The sequence below is a fragment of the Amblyomma americanum genome, chromosome 2 (genome assembly GCF_052857255.1).
Source record: "Amblyomma americanum isolate KBUSLIRL-KWMA chromosome 2, ASM5285725v1, whole genome shotgun sequence".
Classification (NCBI taxonomy): Eukaryota; Metazoa; Arthropoda; class Arachnida; order Ixodida; family Ixodidae; genus Amblyomma; species Amblyomma americanum.
In genome coordinates, this window is record NC_135498.1 from 41,913,284 (window position 1) to 41,938,007 (window position 24,724).

A 24,724-nucleotide genomic window follows, 5' to 3' on the forward strand; every position below is an offset into this window, starting at 1 on the left:
TGCTCAGATGTATGTGAAATGCAAAAAAAAATTAAAATGCAACTTTTATAATAATAAACAAGTGTTACTCTAAAAAAACATGTACAAGCTTTCAAGTCAGATAATTATTTGCGTTCATTTTAAATGGCGCCAAATTTGAAACTCTGGACGTAAGACACATGATCAAACGGATCAACCATAAATTTCACTCGTCTGCTCTGTGCCCTCAAGTCGTCGTTGTAGTGAACATTCACAAGGTTTGAAATTTAACAACGTTGTGGTGTTACTAGCCAGAGCAAAGTGAAATTGCTGCTCCCTTGAAATTGCAGCTCGACTGTAAAATAGCTGTTTCTTTTGTTTTTTACACGATCGAGGAGTTTCTGCAATCAAACCCCATCCGGCGTACAATATATCGGGACGGCCGGCGTGAGATTATTGCTCAATATCTAAAATAATACGTTGGTTTCTATGGGTGGACGGATGTGGGCCTGCTTACGCATTTGTTACTCGGAGAGTGGCAGGATCAAAATCTCAAGTGCGCTCGACAATTCAAGATAACAGTGCAGTCCTTTTTGTTGATGTCGTCTTCAGCTGAATACTTCGGATCCTCCTCTTACAAGCACCCGGAAACACGTCAAGGGTTACATTTAGGCGCTAGGTGGGAGGAGATAGTTTTATTTAGCCATTCTCTCCGTAACCGTTTGATAAGTGTGGCGCTCGCTCGGCACGAAGACGTACGTAGCAAAGTTGAGGTAATCTGCAGCAACGCCTTGAAGTTGTTTCGCCTTGTAGCGTAATCGGAGGTGTGAGGCTGATAATCTCACCGGGCACTGCAACGATATACTATCTTTATTGTCTGCGTTCACTCGATGATAAGGGCAAGGTGAATGATTCACCTACCACTCGAAAAACTCTCAGCTCTCCTCAGGCTTCCTGTCGCAGGTTTCAAGATAACGTGTTCGGTTCAGTCGCTGGACTGTCTTGGCTGTCTGCTGGAACAACTGCTCATAGTATTATCTTTGAGGCTCCTTTAGACAAGCGCCATGTAAATGGCAACCATATCTGCCTTGAAAGGAATGTTACCTCGGGCCTGCCGCTGGAACACAACGGGAACGCAGAAATTAATTAATGCACCCCCCTTCAGTAAACATATGGCGCTTGGCCGCAGAGTTGGCAAGCAGCTCAGGCAATGCGAGCGTTTTCACGGGCCTCGAATCGGGGTTGTGATGACATCAGATGTGCGTGCGCATGCTCTTATCTCTCTCCTCACCACATCGCCACCCATCACGACCATCTTTCTTCTCCTCCTCCCCTTCCCCAGTGCAAATTTAAGTAGCAGGCCAGATATCAATCTTTCTGGCCGACCTCTCTGTCTTCGTTTCATTAAATTTATAAAGACGACGCGCTGGGTGTACCACTGTTGCCAGATTATTTTAAAGTGTTCGGCAACGCTGGTCAAACTGGTTTTTCCTCCCGACCCATGGCTGCGATTGAATGGTACAGGTGCGCGGACCATTGTTCAATTTTTCAATGGCCTGCGTCTTTGCTAGCCCAGTCGATCCCTTTGTCATGGTAGCGAACGCAGTGCAGCTTGTCAAAACAGCGCGCCAGCTCCACGTCACTCAGCGAAATGCGGCAGACGAAATGTGGTTGCCAGAGCTAGCGCACGCATCTTCGCGGGCCGCCGCTGTGAGAGGCACTTGAACTTCCTCGGTTGTCCAGTCCGCGGGCCGACAGCACGCCTCTCAATTTGGTGACGCACGAACACGTGATGTGCGGGCCGCGGGCGAACGGTCCGCCCAGAGCCTCGTGAATCGGTCTAAAAAATGTACCCCTCCCCTGAGGAAGCGCCCTCTAGGACAAAATGTCCCCAAGAGAAAAACTACCCAAAGAATTCTTCTACTCGCAAAAAATTGCCCTCTTTATTGGACTCTTCCTTGAATTCGAGATTAAATGTAAGAATGAAGTATTTTGCAGCACGAGATTATACCACGGTCATGCAGTTTTCATTCTGAAAATAAATACCCTAGCGTTTAAATCAATATACGGGGACAAGCATCCAATTTGTAGCGCTCTGCATACCGTTAACACACTCCTGCTAACCCGTAAACTTACCTTGCAAACGCTGGTGCAAGCGCGAAGCTGCTTCTCCAGGTGCAATCTCATATGATATCTCGATGATAGTGTACCGGACATGCGCAGTGCTTGTGCGGCGCTATTATTAACCTATAAATACGATGCCCAGCAATTAACGCTCTTCTCATCTAGTGTTCTGCTGCAAATCTTCCGATCCTTGAGCGATAAACCACTGCCACACTTGCGTTGACCATACCTTTGCGCTTATGGGTAAACGCCCACTAGTGGCACATCCCGCATGCGAGGCGGGTACTCAAATCTCTGGGAGTAACGAGACGTTTGATCACACGTACCCGCTTGGGGGACATTTTTTCCTATTTCGCAAACAAAGGCGTTTTTGCCGGGGACAATTTTTCCGAGGACCTTTCTTCAGGCGTCGAGCGTGTTTAAGTGCTCCTAGATCTGCTGCTGCTGCTCCCGTCTCCTCCATGAACTGCCCCTTGCATTGTCTGCGCTTTGAATATGTGTTAGGTGTTGGCTACTTTCCTTCATATCTGCGTGCTCCACGTAAACAGGTATATCGAACGTGTTTACAGACTCCCTTCAATTGCCTCTCTGCGGCTTGCTCTTTCACGAAGTGCGTCACCTCTGTGCTTCAATTCGACACGCTGTTACCGCAGTGGATCGGACCGGCACTCAGCGCTAGTCTCAATTCTCCCCGTGTTACATGCACCCCTCTACCTCTACCTACCTGTACCTCTACCTCCTTCACGAACTATGCTTTGGATATGCTGTAAGCACCGAAAGTAATCGCGTTTTCCAAATTCTAAAAACGAATAAGGCTATTACTAATAGTCAGCTAAAATATCAAACTGCAACCACAGGTACGTGCCTGTGTGTAATAGTTAAAAGTTAATAGAATTTAGTCAACTAGCTTAATATTAAACATAGTTAACATGATTCACCCGTTTTCAAATACTGTCTAACACTGGTAAGACAACTTGTTACCCCAAAAAGCCCCTTTTTAAAAAAATCAGTGGCAGGCTTCCCTGGCGGGCACCAAGCGCCGCGTAGGATCGTGTAATAGCTCAAACTCCCGATGACTTTTGATACTCAGCCTTGTAATGATATATCAGGGAGATTTAGAATATAGGGACTGTATCGATTAAACTGATAGGGGAATAGCGGGGCGCCATAGTGCGCAGGACAGTAACACGAGGGGTGTTATTGTTCTGCACATGCGCCCCGCATTTCCCCTATTTGCTAGGGTGCGTCCCCCTAGTCTCAAACGCCCACACGCGAGGCGCTACAGAAAGTATTCCAACACATTTAAGCATAAAGTGCTGCGTCGTACAAGGGCACCGCGCTTATCATCCATCAAACTAGTGTAGATCAGCTAGGCTCCTGACAAGGCAAACGCGCAGCGACACTGCTACTTCGCTGCAAGTTATAACCCATGGAATCACTAAAACATAGACTGCTGGAAGCACATTGTCTAAACCTTCACAATGCTTTGGCGATTGTTATTGTGTGAGCATTAATAGAAGGGTCTATGCAAACGGAAATGGCAACCACCGTCCGTCAGTAGCAATTAAGTGCCTACCGGGCTACGAACTTAGTATGCCACCTCGGATATACCGATATTTCGTGCCTTAAAGGGGCCATGGCACCATTTTTCAGACTCAAGCTTTTAACTGGACAATATATGAGCTAATCTGGCGCAGCGAGTAATTTGTCAGGCAACACTGGCGCGAGTCACGCGCTTCCTCCGAGTTGTTCACGCTTGTGTGCTTGTGTTGCGGTAGTGTGAAGGGGGGAAGTTGGAGGTGGGACAAGGCAACGAAGGCCCGTGTCTTTCCCTGCTCCGTCTAGCTTCTGCCCGGTCTCGGCGACTTCACCACAACGTGCCACGGCTGTGCTCGGGTAGGCGTGAACTCTGCTCCGCACCGACCGTGCGCGCGGCAGTTTTGCAGACGACGGCGCTGTCAGTTTATGACATCACTCAGGCTGTTTCCCGTCGCTGCCAGGGGCTACAACTTCATAAAATTTCTAGCTCACACGCACGCGTAGTCCTACGTCTTTTTTTAAGTACGCATAATAACGCCATCGCTAGCTGCAACGAAAAAACACGACTTGTTGGTAGACCATGCCATGCCCCATTTTAACGTTGGATGTAACGGACTAGTTTTCATGTTAACTTCAGACGCAACAAACTTTCATGTGTAATCTCGGATATAACGAACTTTAGTGTGTCAACCTGCAACAAACTTTCATGTGTAATCTCGGATATAACGAACTTTAGTGTGTCAACCTGGGAAACAGCATTTGGCTGCTAACTCATTCAAACATGAGTTTAAATTAGCATGCGACTGTTTTCTCTAGTGGCACACAAGTCATACTGCGCAACTTAAAAGGCCACGAGAAGTGCAGTGTATTATGTACGCAGCTGAAAATCGCCATAACGGTAGCTAAGAACATGCGCAACTTTTTGTATATTTTAAGTTTTTTGCAATCAATTTCTGGCTTCATGCACAGGCTTATTTATTATCTTGTTTTGTGTTACCAGCATGTTTAACGAATAAATTTTCGGAATGTTTTGCGCACACAACTCTGGATTTTTTTTGTTTAAAAAGTACAACTAATAAGCTACAATATTATGCATTGCAATGTGTGATGCATTTGGAGATTCTCATAAAAAAAAAACTCTTTCAATACACCCAAATTCGGCCATTTTTTGCGGTAAGGAAAGAGTTACATCCAGTCAAATTTTAATGCCGCATAAAGCTCAGAAGGCCGATCGCAACCTCACGAGCACCAAACCTCACCTCAGCAACCTCACCAGCACCAAATTTTCAGCAGAGCACAGTGCCCTGGCGGTGTTTGCGAAACAGTCAAATGAGTGAGCGCACACACCAACACCAAATTCCAGACTTCAACTAAAAAAAAAAGTTTATTCGAAATGAGTTTTTCCGCGTGGAGGAGAGGGATGGGGAGACTATGAGAACAGCCAAAGAGTCGCGGGGGAGAAAGTTATCGCAAGCGGCAACATCAAAGCACACAAACGACAGAAGTAGAGTGAGAGAGCAAGATGGAGGGCAGCAGCGCAGGAACTGGCCGCCAACCGCGCACTGCCCTAGAGCTCTTCACCAATACCAGTTGCCAAACTACTCACAGCCCTCGTGACAAAGGAAAAACAATGCGCCTATTGGTCCGAAATTTGGAGTTTACGAATCATGCCGTCATTTGTGGGCAGAACTATTCTCAGATGCCCGAAAAAAAAAAAAAAAATTCCACGTCAGAAAGCTGCCAACAGTCGCTTTAGGGGGGCACATAAGTGGCGCATACATCTGCTACCGGTCATAGGTACACAGCGGCATTTTGAACGCAGTTCCACAACTGGTACGGTTAATGAGCTTGGATCAAGCAGCCTCGACAAAGGAGGCGGGCCTCCAGTGAGGCAAGGCCTGTGGGCGAGCGGCCAGCCCCCGGCGGGTTGTAGGAGCGCGGCAGCAAACCAAAGCAGTCACCGACATCGGCAGCAGCAGCCGCTTCGTAACAGGGCACGCACCGCAACGACACGCAACTGGCGGCAACCTTTGAGAGTTTACCGACGGCAGCAAATTTCGCAGAAAGCGTGCGATCGAGCGCTGCCAATACGGCACAGCGTACTCGTGCCCGAGAAGCGAGCAGGCCTCCTCTCCCCTGCCACGCCGTGGTCTGGGACCAGTCCGGAGGACGACATTCTGTGGAGGGAAGCCGTGGTGCCTTCAGTTGTTGGGGAGTAATGTAACTTGTTGCACAGGGTCGCCCTTGTTTCGGTGCAAGCAGGTTGCCAATTCAAGCTCACCGAGTAGACAACTGCTAACTCAAAGCGAGAGAACCTAGAATTTTCGTTCTTAAGTTACGACGTATTGCTACAGTGACGCAGTTTTCAATACAGAAAGTCCAGATAACACTAATATTATCTCATTTGATTTCTACACGTCAAAGTTGCGCCTGTGCTATGAGGCTCAATAAAATTACAAATTCCAGTCACAACAAAGTATTTTTTCAGCATCCTTGCACTGTTTGTCATATTGTGTATGTCCCATTGACATGTTCACTTATGCTCTGCATGTGTTTGTACTAGCTTGCCTGAGCAGACTGAAATGCTTTCTGAAGTGGCTTTGAAATCATTTGAGTGAATTAAAATTTGAAACCTGAGAGAAGTCTTTTTTTCTGTTCCCAGACCATGACAGGGCAGGAGTCCAAAGATGGCAGGACGCAGGCAAAATAAGGGGGGTCACCAAGATGGGAAAAGTGTAATGGAAACATCGTTCGAAGGAAGAGAAGGCGGCAAGGCAGCGAAACCAAATTCCTGTTCTCGTTTCACCCACTCTCATCCATTTCTTTTTTTCAAAACGCTCCTCTACTCTTGTGTAAAGAATGGGCAAGGAAAAAGGTCCAGAGTAATAACGAGATTCGATCACACATTGACACGCACCAACGCACCGGGGTCACAGGTTTCTTTTTGCACGCACCATTACTTTGAAAAACTGCTCCTTTCATCATACACGTGTACACAGAACAGACTCTCCATCACAAAAAACAGAGCGTTCCCGAAAAAGATATGATGGTGGCGGCAAAGAGAGAGATAATACAATGCTGGAGAGAAAGCCGCGCTCAGAAAGCTGTAAAGAGGCGACGATATTACGCAGAAGAATGGGAGACAGGCTCACACTGCACACAAGTTGCAAGAAGCAAGTAGAAGAATGGTGGCGGCTAGGCCGCCCTGCACGAGTCACAAAAAGAATTGCTCTCTTTTGAGAGGGAGCGAAAGGTAGGAAAGAGAGAACGCCTCTTCTTTTTGTTTAATTTGCAAAACCAAAAAAGCAGAAAAAGTACGTTCTCCCTTTATGCGAACTTCGTTTTTCAGCTCCATTTGGTTTTTTTTTTTCATCACAGTCTTCTTCTTGCTTAGTGGCGGGCCATTCGAGAACACCTGCCTTTGTTGTTTGTTTCTGACAATAGCATTGCATATTTCCCACACACATACAGACACGCACACATGCACACTGTTGGGCCACAGGCGGCAGACTCTTGCATTGCTCGACAATGAGCTGCACGCCGCACCATGCGCACTTTCTAAACGATGTTCAAAAATGGTGTTGACACACATCTGCCACATTGCATCCTTACCACCTACTACTTGCTACACCAACACACACTCAGTGCATGACAAGAGCGCGATATGTTACCTACATCTCTAGCCAACATGTCTACGCACAGTCCAATAAAAATGAAATATCTTTTAAACAACCATCCTATTTTTATCCGGTGGGCTTGGTACAATGAACAAAACGAGCGTTTGGAAAGATTGAAGAAAGAAAGGTACTTGCAAGAACTAAAGCATTTGCACTAGTAGATAGACAAAGCCTTGGCAGAACTACATAGCCACAACTGTTCCGCAAAAAAAAAAAAAAAATTATGCACTAACCTCCAAAAAGAAGGTGTCAATTGATAAAGCAGTTTTAGCACAACATTCAGCAGATGAGTAGTTAGTTTCGGTTCAGACCTACCGCTCGACATCAACTCACTGATCACTTTCTGTGTTGGCACATTGGTTGATAGCAGCAGGCTGGCTTGTATGCGTGGCTGGCCATCTTGTAAAGCTCTCCCACAGCTGTGCAATACGTCCATTAAAATAAGAAAAAAATACAAATTTTCAGAAGCCAACAGCTACAAGCATATAGTAAACACTCGTTGATGCACTTGACATTCATTCTATCCACTCTCAGCACAACAAGCTCAGACAAGACAAAAATGCATCAGTGTTCATGTTTTGTCTGCAGACCGTCCAGTCAGCCACCACGGGTACATACCGAACGTAAGAGATCAAAAATGGGTGCATACCCAAGGAAAACATAATGTAAAAAAAGAAGAAAAATAATAATAAAGCATGGGAGACAAAAGAAGAAGAGGGCGATCCACAAGGACCGGCGGAGAATCAACGCATCGTCACAAGACTAGATTGCAAAGTCTCTCCTCCTTCGAGACGCACCTTTCTACCACTTATACCCTGCATAGTGTCATCCAAAAAGGCAGCGGGCAAAGAAAACAGCTCAACATGACCACTCACAATGCTTTGACTGAGCGGCCTGACAAAGTTGGGAGCTCTTGAGCCAAGCTGGAAAAAAAAAAAAAAAATCTCTCTCCAGAAAAGAGGGGTTGGTGGAAGGAAAAGAAGCTTCACTGGAATGAATCACGAGCAGCCCATTTCTCTTCTTTTTCTTTTCACAGAACACAATATAGCTGGCGACTAGCGAGGCAAGGTGCCTTGCTGTTTCGAGGCAATACTAACTTGTACATCGCCCAGTGCATAGGAAAAAAAAAAAAAATGCCTGCAGGGCTGCTGCGGCTATCACAGAATATGGCTCGATAGGAACTGCCGAACCAAGAAGAAAAGAGAGGGTCAACTCTTGTTGCTTCGCTCTTTTTTTTTCCTCGACACCTCACAAACTTACTATATATAAAAAAAAACATCCTCTGAAATCATTACTGCATACCACACGGTAAAACAAGGAAACATGTGCCAGAAGAAAACGTCTGAACTGACACACATGGTAAAGGCTTTGAGTGCAAAGAAGAAAAAAAGGGAAATGAATCTGCCTCAAGGTGATTTTGATTTACTAAGTCACCAACTCACATAGACAACATAAAACTGATGTGTTACCAACCACTACCAAAGGAAAACTTCCCGTGAATCGTTGTAAACCAAGTAAGAAGTGAAAGATCTGCCAAATCAGTTTCACACGAAGTTTTGCAAATGGAGTTCAGAAGTTAAATACCTTAGGTATCTCAGTGGTCAAAGCTAATGAAAAGTGCAATATCTTAAAGTTAGTGTCATTAGCAACAGAAAAGCCAGATATCACCAGTTCATGAAAGTCTTCTACCTGTTTCAGCACTAGCGGCACTAAGTCCCAAACTAGCGATAAGCACAAACAGGAGAAAGCGCTGTTTACATTGTTCTTCCCATTTTATCTCCGACTTTGTAGAACGAATGGTAAAGAAACTGAATCTGACTCCGTGGTGACTGTTGCACATCACTCTGCAGACCACAATGACTTCTACAAGAGACGAGAGACGCCTACTGACAGTACGTTTCATTTTTTGTTTCGTTTTCCTTCTTTGAGAAGACCACCGGGCCGGACAAGGGTAACGCGTGCTGCGAAGGCAGCGGTCCCCCTACAAACGTTTCTGACAGACAACATACCTTCGGAAAAGAGAAGACAGTCACGCGGAGAAGGAAAGATAGCTGAAAACCAATGGAAGAAGCCTAGTCTTACTAGGACATCCACCCAACAACCACGTTAACATCAAGAAAAGGAACAGAAGGAAAATGTAACCAGCAAAAAAAGAACTGTGTGTATATGAAAGACAAAGAACGAACACTCTTGACACAATGCTTCATCGTAGAGCGAACTCAGAGTTCACACCTTTCTTCCAGCCACCTCTTCACTCCTTCTTTCCTCGTTTCCCCGCCCATCTGTTCTGCACAGTTGCTGGACCTCTGTGTCCCCAAATACGTATACAAAGAATCCATTGCCCTCCTCCCATGGCGGCAGCGAGAGAGGAAGGCGACACGTCACTACTCGCACACGGGCTTTCCCAGCTCGTGACCGCACAGTCCAAAAGCGAGACGCACGACACCACCAAAACACCACATCATGGTCCAGTTGCACGGGTTAGTGATGACTCACACATCTTTTGTCGCACTGTGGGGTGCAGCAGGAACTGTCCGGCAGGCATCACACCATGCGCTGCTTTCTTCCTGGCGCTGCTGCTGAACGCATCACACCACCACTAAGAGCTGCCACACAGGCAGGTATTGCATCTCATTGACTTGCGGAGCTCTCCCGCACCACCACGAATGCATTTTCTCCTGTAAGCTAGTGCTCTCCTTTCCCTTACATCTCTATTTTGGAAAAGGAAGAAAGGTGAAAATTGGGGAAGCGGGAAAAAAGAAAAGAAAGACTGGTGTGTGTTTATTAAAAACTCTGGCAACAGCGTCACACCACTACCACCTCCCTTGTGATGAGACCTTAGCATAGCATGCTTGACGAAATCGCCGACTTGGACTGCCCGTTCTATAAATGTGCCTCGCCATATACAGCACACCTGTTTACGTTTCTCAGTAAACGTTGCACAAATACCACAATGACCCCAAGCACAGAGAAAAATCACGACAGGGCCTTTCAGTGCTCTTTGTGTCACATGTGACAAAAAAAAAAAAGCGCCACCATAGTGCAGCTGGGCACTGCACACAAACATGCGAGCCCACAATAAAAACTCTATAAACCAGGGGATTATAACATGTTGAGGAAACAGTGTGGTAAGCATAAACTAACACAGAGTGAGAAAGAGGGGGAGAATTTTCAATGAGTCTGTGATTATGTGCGACCGAAAGATCTCTAGAAGTCAGCAAGCATGCGGAGATTAAGAGCAAGTGCAGAAAACGTTCGCACGTCGTGTTCAATCGAAGTCGCTGGTGGTTAGAGACGACAAAACTGCCGGGCGCCGCCTGTCGGGGAGGACCCATTAGATGGTGGCAATGAGGACTCTGCATGCTTTGCCGAGACACGAAATACACAGACCCATTGAAAGTTCATCCCTTTACAACTAAAACACGTGAAAGAAAAAAGAATTGCGTGTCAATAGCTTGAAAGTTGCTTCAACCAACCTGGTGAGCGACGTGCACAGTCCACTCTCGAACATTCGGGGCAACTATAAGGTGCGACTGGATCATCCGACAGGCAGCGCAGCTGACGACTTCGCTTGAAGTAACCGAGAGGACACACATCAGTATAAGCTCGTGCGTGTTTTCTACACTTTGCATCATCCTCATCTCACAACCTTTTGTGAGTGTTTATTTTGTATGTTTCTCCGTCGCAGCCCAGCAAGAGAGTTTCATATGCAACGTGCTCCCATGGTGCAAGCGCAAATGGGTGTAGAACAACTTTCAAAACAGAGCTACTAACTGTCCTTGACTTTTGTACTGTTCTTGCGTTACGCTCCTCTGCCGAGCGCTAAGAACTGGAAACCAACGGACAAAATGTGGAAGAAAGGTGACAAAAAAGAAAAAGATGACAGCTTCGCTGGGCTAGCCCACCGCGCGCCCAGCAGGGTAGCACAACCAAACCATTTCAAAGGACGTCGCTGTCCACCTTCCGTATCACGTGACATCACAGAGGAAGGAGACAACACACAAGTGCAAAAGCATGGAAGGTGCTTACAAAGGTGCCACAATGCGAGAAAAAGTCCATGCAATTCAAAACCAGCTGCTGCTCGTGCATGTCACAGCAGACTTTCCCCATACACGCAAAAAAAAAAAATGGTGTATCGACGGATGGTGCTCAAACTACAGCCTTTTATGTAATGAAGCTTAATCATTTCTTTCTTGGCTAAACTGCTAAACGTCAATTCCAGCCGCCTAAGCTACAAACTTCCCACTCTCAACGGCACAATTACGGCACCAGCAATGCTGTGCACCAAGCAAAAATTGGACAAGCTAAAAAGTGCTTCTTGGTATATCCTCAACTAGCAAGATCTAGAACTCTCATCAAGGTGTCAGCTGCTGTGTGAATGACATTGTTTCATCAGAGACTGTTAAATGCCTATTATCGGGACTTGGCCATTCAGTAGCATTTTTTTTTTCGATTTTAGTGAAATCACTCCATATTACACGTGTACAAATGCTAAAGCTCTTTTTTTTTTGCAGTTTTACTTCCTGTATTAGATGGCAAGTTACAAGAGAAATTTTAAGTAAACTGTCTGAACAACAACAGTGACGTACCATTACACTTACCCTAAACCATATGTAAAAGGTAGTCCTTGCTTAATGAACCTACAACAAATACAAAACCCAGCTACCTTGAAAATTTAATGACCAAATTTTTTTTTCAGTTAGAAAGTGCACAGTTGAGAAATCTCCCAGAAATCCTTAAGCTTACTGCAGTCAATTTTATTGAGCAGAGTTATAAAACTAAACCTCAAGAGAAACTTTTCTGATTTGAGAGAATTACTGCACAAGTCCCCGTAAGCCTCCATAAAAATTCCGAATTGAAAAAATAACAAAACTGAAATAAATAAATAAAATAAAATATGGTTTCACTTAAAAGGCAACTCTGCGGTATTTTTTAACATGTTAAGTTCAAGGACACATATTTCTTACAGACCCCTCTTTTGTTAAAACCGTATAGAAAAAAAAAAATTGAAACCAAAACTTAGCTGCCTGGGCAAAGGCCATGTCTCAGGTGACGTAGGGATGATTAATTCAGAAATGTTTGCACACCAGTTCGATGACTGAAAGAGCAACTGGAACGATGATTCTATTTATGAAATGTCTAAACTGACCGAATGCAAGCCTGAAAATTTTTGTTCATAGAACAGTGACCAGGTATCAATGTGCGGATAATACCCCCATTGTGGCATTCCAAACGCAGTATTGCCCTCAGAAGTCAACTGAAATGAGGTTGAAAAAAAAAAAAGCAAACTTTAAAATCGATCTGCTTAGAAATTAAGCACCACACGGCAGTGAAAAATGGTTGGAAAAAAAAAAAGGCCAAACAGGAGAACATATATTAAAGGTCTCATTAAAATACACGCACCTTGATAAACCACCAAAGTTGCCCTCCAAATGGGAAGCCAATCATGAATCTTGGCTCCTGGTTTGTATTTCACAGCAGTGCCTTTTACCGTATTTACTCGGTTCTAACACACCACCAATTGTAACGCGCACCTGTTTCTCAAGATCAGAATAAGAAAAAAGTGCAATGATTTCATGTTTTCATGCTTCAGATGGTCCAATGATTTCATGCGCCAGATTTTCATGCTTCGATAAAGAAATATGCCCGTTAGGCTGCCCGATTGCCAGTTGCCTCCACACATAAGACAGCCTTATTTTAAAGAATTAGCTTTTCTTAGCTTTTTCCTACACGCCCTCATCGATGCCCGCAGTGCAGACCTTGGCAGCGTGTCAATATGCTGCGCTCCGATGACATCATGGTGGAGTCCAGCAGTGGTGGCACACTCGGCGAACCTGGCAAAGCACCAAAACGCTTGTGCAACCTGGACGGGAGCGTCAGCGGTGGTTGCGCGCTCGGCACAGGGCTGCCAGGCTGTGCCAGTGTGCACTTGGAAAGCCTCCGCATGCAAGGTCGTCTCTTTTTTTTAACCCGGTGTCGCAGTGAACTGGCGTGTCTTTTTAACTGACATTGCCATGTCGTCTCAAGCCCAGGCTGGCGCCTTGCTGACGGAACACTTAAGATGCTCGCGAGGCCTCTTGGTATCCAAGACCCCAGTATGCAACATCTATAATATTGATGTGAAAGAAGCACCAAGCCCCCATTTTTTTTTTATACCCATCACAATAGGGTGTTGCTGGCATAGTTGCATTTTCATAATCATTATAAAGCGCATGCCATATGTAGGCGATTTTTTCCGGAAAAAAGATGCGTGCTAGAGCCGAGTAAATACGGTAGTCAAGTGGATCTTCTTGTGCAGTAATAGAAGGCAAATAAATATAGATTCTGGTGCAGCCTTATCACTTAACTACAGAATACAAAGAACCCTTTTGATTACACGAGCAAGAGAATGAAAGCAAACCCCAAGGATTTCCTTATGTCAAAATTACGTTCTCTGCAAGCTTTACTGTCATGTGACCGCCAATGCCAATAGCCTATATGCTGAACAAACATGAGGCACTTTTAGCCACGGATAATATATTACAGGACTGAAGCTTTCTTTTCTTTCCCACTAATGTACTTGTCACTTTTCTTCAAGCAAAATGAGCTCATTCTTAAGATATCAACAGCCTGTATAATTAGGTGCAATCTTTTCTTCTTCTTTCTTACTATTTTAAGCTCCCCTTTTCATTCTGCCACCAATCTCACAAGCCAATTCCACTTTATAATCAAGTCGGAACTCTGCAATGTCAATGAGCCCAGCCTTCCAATCAGGACCAATCACAGTTCAAGAATAGCCGCTGGGATATAATAGCAGGGGAGAGGATAGCACGATGACAGAATTACGCATTTTCATATTGCACAGACAGCTGCGATTACCTGAAAGAGTTGTTTCATGTGATGGTCATCAATATTCACACAGGAAGAAAAAATAATGGAAGAGTAAATTAGCGAGAAAAATAGAGGCAGGCTGGAGCATTGAAAATGCAGTTACTATGGAAAGAAGAGCAGAAAAACACACACACGAAAAAAACACAGATAAGTAGGGAAAACAAACTGAAAGAAAAATTAGGTAAACAGATAAAGGCTGTGGCACCTGTACATAGCAGAGTGGCAGGTACGTTTTACGTTTCCGTACACAGACTGCCCATAGCTGATCTTTCTGGTGAGAATATATGCTAGTAACACCCAGTTAATTTGCTGGTCAATCAGAGCCATAAACTACTAGTCTTCAGAACCAGGGAGAAATGACAAAATTTTACTACTGCATGCACTATCATATATCATTACCTAACATCATTTTAGCCTGCCAAGAAAAATCGCTAGCGTAGTATCCTGTGGAACAATTTATACAGCTCTCCCTGGTAGCACAATTTTATATCAAGCCAAGCAGGCAGTTACAGGTAGCCTTTGGAAGAAAGCAGAAATGGGCATAAAGCACAGGTGAAAATAAAATAACAGCTACTGAAGCCTGACAAACTGCTTCCAAGAGAGAAGATGAAAGGAAAACAAAGGATATGAAGCACACACAGTGATAATACAGACAATGGGCCACATAAAACAATGAGATGTAATCTATATGTAAATATATATATATATATATATGTATATATCTTACGATATCATTTTTTTCTTTTGATCTTCACCACTTCTTCTCATTTTCTCCAATATGCACACTGACAGTGACATGTACGGAACACTGAATTCAGCTACGACGGGAGACGTGGTCATAAACACGGCAGTAATCTTCCATCCCGCCATGTGTGAGATTTCGAAAGAATGATATGATGCAAAAATCAAGAAAAAAATGTAAACTGGCTTTGGACGACAACAACCATGAAAAAGAAATTTGTATGTACATAAATCAAATATAGAGAATGAAGCCACAGCCACAGCTGTGATGCAGGGACTGAAAAAAACAGAAAGAGGAGGAAACTAAAGGAAGGGAGCATGGCAAGAACTAGTGCGCAGAAATAAAGGACATAGTCTGTGCCACAACTTCTTGAGATCGAAAAGTACGTATGCAGGACACAATGAGAAACATGAGAGCACCATATTGAGTGTGTTTGGCGAGCAGAAAAAAAATAAAGAAATGAAACAATAATCGAAAACCGAGAAATGGATCACAAACTGGCACATCTGGGGGATCCAAAAAAAGCAAGACGAAGTGAAGCCAAACTGAAAGAAACAGCAAAGTGACTCGACGGACTGCCATGATGTGGCAAGGGCTCCTGCAGGCGAGAGGAAGGAGCAAATCAGAAAAAACGAGAAGAGCGCTGCGGTTTAGAAGTTATTGTAGCAGCGCATGTGCAGACAACAACCGACGAGACAACAGCGGCACAAAGACTGAGCAGCACACAAACCCATGTGGAAAAATTCAAAGCCGACGGATGGGACAAGCCGGCTCTTGTGTGTGGCAAGCAGCTTTCTGAGTGGCGGGATAACAACAAACGCATGCATCAAAGATTAGACAATGGAGCTTCAAGAAACGCAGCACGTTTGTTGCAAGTTAAGGATTTGCACAGCCTGTGGCAAGTTGCATCAGCAAGGAATCCGCAATATATCCGATTCAGCCAACAAAACAACCATCCTTCACTCCTGCCTACGTCAATAGGACATAGCAATGGCTCCACTATATGCATGTCCTAGTAGCTACAGCACATGTGGCACATTCTGTGGCATGAACTTTCATTGGCCAATGCCTAAGAACTTTCCATATGTGCCCATAGCTGGAACACACCTACAGTTCATCCACCTTCATGTTCTAAGCATTAAAATTTAGAAAGATTTACATTTCAGAGAGCAAAAGAAGTCGGTGTGAAACAAGCATACCCAATGGGGTAGCCAAGGATTATACCTGTCCATGAACTCAAGCTCCCCGGAATGACAAATGGCACAAACGCCAAGACTGCTTTGCCACACACAAGTTTTTAACTTGGGGGGAAATGGATGTGCTGAGAACTGAACTCAAAAAAAAAAAGGAGACTAACAAGGCTGAATGTACCCTGGCACCTTTTGAAAAATATAGGCAATATGAGTGTAGAAGGGTGGGAAATGTTGTGACAGTGAAGAGAAGAAAAAACGATCACAGACACCTTTTTTTTTGTTGTTTGTTCTGCCTTCACACACAACACCTCGCGGATCGCGACTCAATTGTGGTGGACAGGAAGATAAGACGGAGAGCACCCCTGTTTCAGGATAGGTTGGCGCTTGTGAGAGAAAAAGGAAAGAAAAAGAAAGAGGCCTAACAATTTGGCAAGTGCTTTACAGAACTGACACTAGAAGTGAATGATTCGGCTACTGAAAGCCAGGCAAGTGAACGCCCCTGGCCAAAAAAACTGATTGCCCCGCAGCATGTGTAGTTCCAAAGGTTTCTCACCCCTAAGCTCCTGTGTAAAACTGTCGGCCCCCACATTGAAACCCGCAGAAAATAATAATAAAAAAAGTTGGGGCACGTGAGGCACCCACTTCTCTTAGCTGTCCCCAGAAGAAGACAGCTGTAATGTGTAATTGAGACCCTCGCACCATACAGTGAGCGTGCTGACAGTCAAGATTTAGATGGGCAGAGTAAGAAGGGGACCACGGCGTGAGCTGGCAGGTGTGACGGGTGGCGGAGTGACGCCCGTGCACTTCAAGTAAATGAAGAGGAGGAGGTCGCCCACTGGAGAACCCAAGGACGATACGGCCAACACAAGAGAGGCCAGAGAGGCGCAGAGGCAAAAATAACAGGTACAACGAAGTGAGGGGAGGGCACGTTGCAGCAGTATGTACAGTTGTAGTGGTGGTGGGTAAGGGCACCAAGCAGAGCGAGGGCCGGAGAGGAGGAGAGAAACCCTGGTCCAAAGAAGAGGAAGAGGAGTAGTGCAGGCGGGTGGCGATTGTTGTTGAGCAGGGCCGGCCGCGCCCTGGGTCACCAGAGGGAGGGGGCGCGGCGCGGGCTTCTTGTGTTTCATCATGAGTGTCCTCAGTGGCGGCTCACTCGAGCAGCTGTGAGAAGTCTGGGTTGGCTGGCGAGTGGAACGAGTCGCTCCCACCGGGGTTGCCTGAGCCCAGGTGCTGGGCCTTGTCCTCGGGCGAAGCGGCGCCGCTGTGCGACTGGTGCTGCGGTGAGCCGGCGCCCAGAAGGGCGAGCCGCGATGCCAGCGGTGGGTGGTGCAGCGACGACGGGTAAGGAGGCGCCTGGAACCCGCCGTCGTAGTGGCGCGGATGCACCAGCCACCGCGGCGAGTGCGGAGGTGGCGCTGGCGCCGGCGTCGGCGGCGCCGAGTAGAAGGGTCGCGGTGGATCAGGCCCCGTTCCGGGAGGGCCGGGGGAGGCGTCTTCGGAGGGCCCGCGGCGCAGGTCGGGGCTGAGCGGCGTGGGCGGTCCACTGCCCCGCGCGGGCGACTTGTCTCCTCCAGCAGTGTGCGGCTTGGGCGACGAGCCCTGTTGTTGCTGCTGCTGGGCAGACGTGGAGGCGAGTGAGGCAAAGGCTGCGGCGGCGGCGGCCAGGTGTGGCCGGTGAAGGAGACCCCCGGTGACAGCTTGGGTGGCGCGCGAGCCCCGGGAGCCGTAGCGCCGGGGCGGCAGCTGTCCCGTGTGACGCTGCATGTGCGTCTTGAGGTTCCCCTTCTGGGAGAACGTTTTGCCGCAGAGAGTACACGGAAAACGGTCCTCCTTGTTGTGCGTGCGCATGTGCGTCTGCATGTTGCCCTTCTGCGAGAAGCACTTGCCGCAGACGCCGCACGCGAAGGGCTTCTCCTTCGTGTGCACGCTCCGCACGTGGGTTTTCAGGTTTCCTTTCTGGGTAAAGCGTTTCCCGCACGCCTCGCAGCCAAAGTCCTTCTCGCCCGTATGGATCTTCATGTGCGTGTCCACGTTGCCCTTCTGAGTGAAGCTCTTGCCGCACACCTGGCACGAGTAGGGCTTCTCGCCGGTGTGGATCATCATGTGCGTCTTCAGGTTGCCCTTCTGGGTAAAGTACTTGTGGCACACCGGACACAGGAACTGCTTGGTGGGCGGCGGCCGGGGTCGGGGAGGCCCCCCGCCCCCGTGGTGTCCGCCATGGTGGCCGCCGTGGCCATTGGTGCGCTCCAGCAGCGACGCGGGCGCCAGCGCCGCTGCCGCACCCGGCTGCTGCTGCTGCTGCGGCGGCGGTCCGGGAGGCGGCTGCGACGACGAAGACGAGGAGGAGCCCAGCAGCGGCCCCCCCTTGCCGCGCTCAACCGCCGCGGGGCCCAGGGCCGCCAGGGAGGGCGGCGCCCCCCCGACACCCGGCGGCGGGGGCCCTCCCCCCGGCCCCCCCGCGCCGGCCGCCCCGTGCGCCGCGGACCTGGGCTGGTCCCGCAGCGTGTTGCAGATGGTCAGGTACTTGTGGCAGAGGTCGCACGGGTACGGCTTGTCCTTGGCGTCCGGGTGAGGGCACTTGTGGTGGTGTTCGGCGGCGCCCAGCGAGGACATCTTCTCCAGGTAGGAGGAGGCCGCGGCCAGCTGCGAGATGCCCGTGCCGAAGTGGAGCGGGTTCTTCTTGAGGAACAGGTTGGTCAGGCTCGCCTGGTAGCCCGGCGGCCAGCTCTTCTGGCTCAGCGCCGCCGGGGGCCCGACCCACGAGTAGGCACCGTTCTGCATCGGGGCCCCGCCGCTGCTCGTCGGGGGGGCCCCGTAGCAGTCGCCGCCGACGCCCGACGGCGGCTGGCCCCCGCCGCCACCGCCGCCGCCGCTCAGCGACATGCGCCGCTCCAGGGGAAGCTCCAGGGTTCAGCCGGGACGCCGCCTGCGCAGATAGAAGGGCCTCGTCGGAGCACATCCGCACACTCGGCTCCACAATGAAATCGAAACTACACAGGATCCGTTACTGGGTACGAAGCTAGCCACTCGGACGAGACGAAAAAAAAGAACGCCCGCAACGATACAATAAAGAAAAACAGTGTCTGGAGCGCCGTCCAACGCTTCGCGGCAGTAGTTCTGCGTGTTTCTACATCGTCGATCTCGGGACAACCGATTCCCCGGAACGGGGAACCCTACGATCGGGAGTCCCGAGCCCTCAGCTCAACTGCTCTGCCCAACTGTCCTACAGAGCTGCGAGAAGACAACCTGTTGTGAACCTCGTTTTGGAAATGAGCAGCTGGCTATCTACGCGCCATGCGCATGCAAAAGCAGTGCAAGAGCGATCTAGCAGCGTTAGGCAGATTTGACGGTATAATGCGATACGTGTGGCGTGTTTCGCTCGCATTCTGAACTAGTCTTGGGCATGTTGCTTCTTTGGCGCGCGACATTGACACTGTGCGTGAAATAGTATTCCACTCACAAAATCCACCGGGTGCAGTGCTCCCTGATTCAACCGTTGGGACAGTGATGGGAACTGCGTTTAGGCATCAAAAATGCTTGTACGTGGCGCAATGACGCTACTGCATACGCATAACAACGACGCTGCACACGCAGCATTGGATGCCATTATCAGTGATGCTCCATATTGGGGGTCACCTATTTCAAGGAATTTGGGAGAAAATTTGGCGAAAAGAGAATCTTTACGGAGTTGATCCAATGCTTAGCGCAATTCCCCAAGACATGTAATAAGGGAGCAATTATTCACTGACATCATTCACCCAAGCGCAACCATATGGCTACAAAGGAAATTAGCTATACGGCTTCTGCCTGGTCAAGGATTCCAACCCGGGACCAGGCTTTTTTCTCGCTCACAACAGCTCTGTTTCCAAGGAATCTGGCGTCTTTGTCTTTAGAAAATGGTAATCCATCAGTCTAGACCAACTTCGGTTCGATCTCACTCAGTGTCCCTTACTATAGTATGCCAGAGCTGCTACGTAAAGCACCGCTGCAGGCAGGGCTTATCAGCAAATGCGCTGGACTGAGAACTTTTGAAAAATAGTGTAATTGAATTCCAAAGGCCTTCTAGAAACAAACAGTTACAAGCACGCTAACGTTTGTTTGGAAAATGTCTCTCACTTTGCACCCCCCTCCCCTCGCGTTTCCGACAGCCGCCCCTACTTGTCAAATACCCTGTAAATCACACTTCACTGTGCGAGAACCCACAATGCGGCGAAGCCTGCTTACAGCCGAAGTGATGGTTCTATTTCACCAGCAAACAAACGCGTCACCTCATCTCTCATTCAACGGTCATGCGCACAGCCCATTCTTAGGTGCACTGCTTCTTCTGTGCACGAGGGAAAGCAAAAAAAAAACATTTCCGTTAATATCAAGCCGGATGCGACATCACGTGTCACCCGTCCCATTACAACACACTCCAGTCATCTCGCCCGAGTCAAAAAGGCACTGACGCTCGACATGCCGAAAGCGGCTCCGGATGCGGTTTCGCTTCAAGATGTTATTGGTATTGGTCGTCAGATGATGAGAGCCGTATTACGCACGAGTAAAATACCGCCATTTCAAACGCTCTTTTCCACTGTGCTCTTCAGAGTTAGCCATTCATGCAAACGCAATAGCGTCACCGTCGCCTATTAACGAAGCTGACCGGCGCTTCTGTCGGACAAATTTCCCTCTAGGTGTATAATACCACGTTTAACCGTATACGTAGAGAAATAATCGAAAAATTCATCTTTTTTGTGCAAACTGGTCGTTCTCCTTCACATTGGAGGGACATGCAAAATGCGCAGGAATGGTAATGTATGCCGGCTTTCACACCCGCTGCACGTGGGCTACAAGAAAGGCAGTCGTGGAGCGTTCCGGATCAGTTTTGACCGACGACATCTGGGGTTCTTCAGCGAGATCTGGCATCGCACAGCACACGGGAACGCTATGTAATGTAGTAGCTTCTTCTGAGTCCAACGATAACACTACAACCTTGAACTTTAGGGCTCGAATAATAGCGGATAAATCACCCGGGGACAAAAACTGAATAACGATAACAAAACCGCTGGGTATATTCAAGAAAGATTACACACATCTTCTTCCGACGACTCCTCTTTTCGCACTGGCCCCGTCCACCCGCTTTTTCGCCATCAATGTGCACAGGGCACTCTTTCTGTCTCCCACGCACGTGCACATGGCTTGGTGGCCGCGTCCCCACCCCCACACTTGCGCCGTGGCCGACATCTGGAGTTCGGGAAAGAGACCGCTCGCGGGTGGATGGATGGATGGAAGGTAGGAGCGTCCCCTTTGAAACGGGGTGATGGCAGTTGCCACCGTGGTCAGCTTTTTTCCCCTTTATTTTTTTTTAACTGTGCAGTGAGTTATTAAAATTCGCCATTTACTTTAAATACGTCTTCCTACACTTTTAACCTTATGTCACCTCTCTGCTTTCGAGCCACTAATTTTCCGATCGTTTTTTGCTAATTTCCACCGCAGATTTATTTACATGACTATTGTTATCTCTAAGCCCTAAGGCCCCAGTAAGAGTGACTGTGCCTGCATCGACATCCGGATGGATACCACCACATTTTAGTATGAGGTGTTCTATTATTTCTATAGATTTACCACACACAGCACATGTGTCAACTTCTTCGTTAAATTTCTCTTTATAAGACACCCTGACCTAGCTTCAAAGAGGAGGGCACTGCCTCTTGAGTTATCATAAAACGCTTCCTTCCTGATCTGGTGTTTCCAGTATTGATATAGTTCTACACTATGCTTCTTTTCCACTGAATCGATCCAAGTTTTACCTTCCGCGTTTTTAACCTGTCGTTTAATGCTCTTTCTCCGTCCTCGTGTCTGGCATACTTACTGGTTAGCTTTCTAGTTCTTTCCCGCCATTGTGAGTCAACGCTCTTTCTGTATAGGTATTTAAATACCCTAACTGCCCACCTGTTATCGTCCAATTTCTTCAGGTGTTCTTCGTATAGCATTTCACCCTGAACTTCCCGTGCTTCGAACGATGCCCAGCCCACATCCCCCTGTACTGCCTCGTTTGTGGTCCCGTGGGAACCTAATCTTCCAACAGCTCTCTGATTTACTTCTAATCTCGACTGAACTTCTGTCCCTAAGCACAGAACCGCATCCCCAAAAGTAAGCCCCGGCACCATTATCCCTTTCCAAATACCTCTCAGTACTTCATACCTGTTGTAGCCCCACAATGCCTTATGTTTCATTATCCAGGCATCTCTTCGCCCTCTTGCTATAAAAGACTATATATTCGTGCTTTTCCGTGTTCCCCTTCCCTTCGTTTACCCATACCCCGAGATATTTGTATTCGGCCACTCGGGGTATTTCATGACCTTGTATTGTAAGCCTGTATTGTATTGTAGGCGTGTAGAGCAGAAGCGCCGTCTGTTGCCGGCCGCGCGGCTCTCCTCTGTGTCGCGGCCAATTAAAAGCGCCGTGCCTTTTGTCCGCTCTTTTTCGGGTGTCTCCGAGGGGGCCCAAGGTTTCTGCTGCCGTCTGTTCCTGCTTTGTAGCACTTTCCCATAGCTTGGCGTTTCTTCCCGGGGAACTGTTGTTTCTGCTTTTGTTTCTTTACACGCTGTATATGTTATTTCGCCTCCATTGAAATGCGGCGGAGATGATACGCGATAATTTCTGAATGGCTCCATTGTGGAAGGTTTGTTTCGAGCAGTTATTTCCACAGCTCAGTCCACGCCTACGGTTAATCGTACTAGCCAAGCGAACGATCGCAGCGCCACTATTCCCTCTTGACAAATGTGCGCTGGGGTCAACCCTGGGACCACTGCGGCCAACCCTGGGACCCTCCCACAAGCACATCACTCACTCACTCACTCACTCACCGGTGGCGGATGGCCGGCGGCACGGGAAGGTCCAAGTGGCGCGCGTCAGCCGCCCGGCTTCCCCCTTTCCCCATGGCTCCCCATCGGCGGTGGACAGCGGCCGCCGCCGGTGAAGACGAAGCCGCTCCTCCTCTCCCCTGCCTCTCTCTCTCTTCAGGCTGCTGTTGCTGCTGCTGAAACGACACAACAAGGCGAAGGGCTCGGCTCAACGCACCGACAAACAGGCCACAAACATCATCCACTTACAAAACAGCCCACTTCGTGGGACGAAGTCTGCCGCATCGGGCTAAAGGCGCGCTTTAAAAAGACAACAGGAGAAGCGGAACCTGTGGCACCTGCGACGAACGAGTGCGAGCGATATTAAGAACTTCTGAACCAATTTTTGTCCAGCTCGCGTGACCGGCCCGTTTCGAAGACAAACTTGTAAAACAATCTGGGCGCTCCCGTGCCCGCAGTTGAGCCTGCATGCATACCGGCTATACGACCGACTGATGTTGGCCGCGATAGGGATGCTGCTAGACCTAGCCCGAAAATAATAGCGAGCGATCGGCAAAGTCTGGTAGGGCGGCACTGCCCGCGACGTGCAAGCCGCATAGGTCCTCCAGCACGCGCACATAGGCGCAAGCGACAAACCACGCGCACAGACAGCCGAATCGCAGCCATTCCCGACAACAACGCGCCCCACATAATAACAGCACCTGGGTGCGTCTCGCTCGGGTCGCAAGCGCAGGAAAAAGTGCGATACGATCTGCCTTGCGTTAACGCGGGGCGCAGCCGCCCCAAAACCTGGGCGTGCGCTGCCTTGTACACACTTTTAAAAACGCTCCGGGTAGCACAGCGCGGCGCCGTCGGACGAGATAAGGCTGGTCGATCACGGTACGAGCCTCGCCAATGTTAGTGCTAACAACGCTCGAGCGCGTCGTTTGTAGCGCCACCTCGCGATAACAACTGGCGTTACCCAAGTGAGTAAGCTGCGCGCGCGCGCTGCTACAGCCGAGTCAGCACGGCTGACCGTCCGAACGTGCTTTCACGCTACGAAGAGTAGTAAACCTTCACTACCTGCAGCGAATAATGAGCAAGCGGCGTGCTCGAACGGCACTGCTAACACTTCCCGAGTTATGTTTTACACAGTTTTAGCGTAGCCGGAAGCCGTACGGCAAATACGGAAACGCATTGCCATTGCTACCGTTTCCAGGCTCATCTAGCCACGTTTGCCGTATACGGTATAAGTTGCCGTGCTTACCGTACGGTACGGCTAAAGCTCTGTATTAGAGTTTTAGCTAAGCCGTACTTGCCGTGCTTACCGTACGGTACGGCTAAATCTCCCTATTAGACAGTTTTAGCTAAGCCGGACAGCCGTACGGCAAATAGGGTAACGCGTTGCCATTGCTACCGCTACCAGGTTCGCCTAGCCCCGTTTGCCGTATACGGTATAAGTTGCCGTATTTGCCGTGCTAACCCTACGGTACGGCTAAAGCTCTCTATTAGACAGTTTTAGCTAAGCCGGACAGCCGTACGGCAAATAGGGTAACGCGTTGCCATTGCTACCGCTACCAGGTTCGCCTAGCCCCTTTTGACGTATACGGTATAAGTTGCCGTATTTGCCGTGCTTACCGTACGGTACGGGTAAAGCTCTCTATTAGAGTTTTAGCTAAGCCGGACGGCAAATACGGTAACGCGTTGCCATTGCTACCGTTACCAGGCTCGCTAGCCACGTTTGCCGTATTTGCCGTGCTTACCCTACGGTACGGCTAAAGCTCTCTATTAGACAGT

General features: G+C 48.3%; 1 protein-coding gene across 2 annotated transcripts in view; it reads right to left on the minus strand.

The window, feature by feature from the left end:
- Positions 1 to 4,978: 4,978 nt before the first annotated feature.
- Positions 4,979 to 24,724, minus strand: part of LOC144121100 (uncharacterized) — an 82,407-nt gene continuing 62,661 nt past the window's right edge. The window contains exons 2-3 of one of the 2 annotated variants that reach the window (XM_077654049.1): positions 22,952 to 23,121; positions 4,979 to 19,029 (exon numbers count right to left, since the gene is read on the minus strand). In XM_077654049.1, the coding sequence (XP_077510175.1) occupies positions 17,253 to 18,986 (1,734 nt within the window). In that variant the 5' untranslated portion in view covers positions 18,987 to 19,029; positions 22,952 to 23,121 and the 3' untranslated portion in view covers positions 4,979 to 17,252. Of the gene's footprint in view, positions 19,030 to 22,951; positions 23,125 to 24,724 lie in introns of both variants that reach the window. The other variant, XM_077654048.1, reaches the window with a different exon arrangement.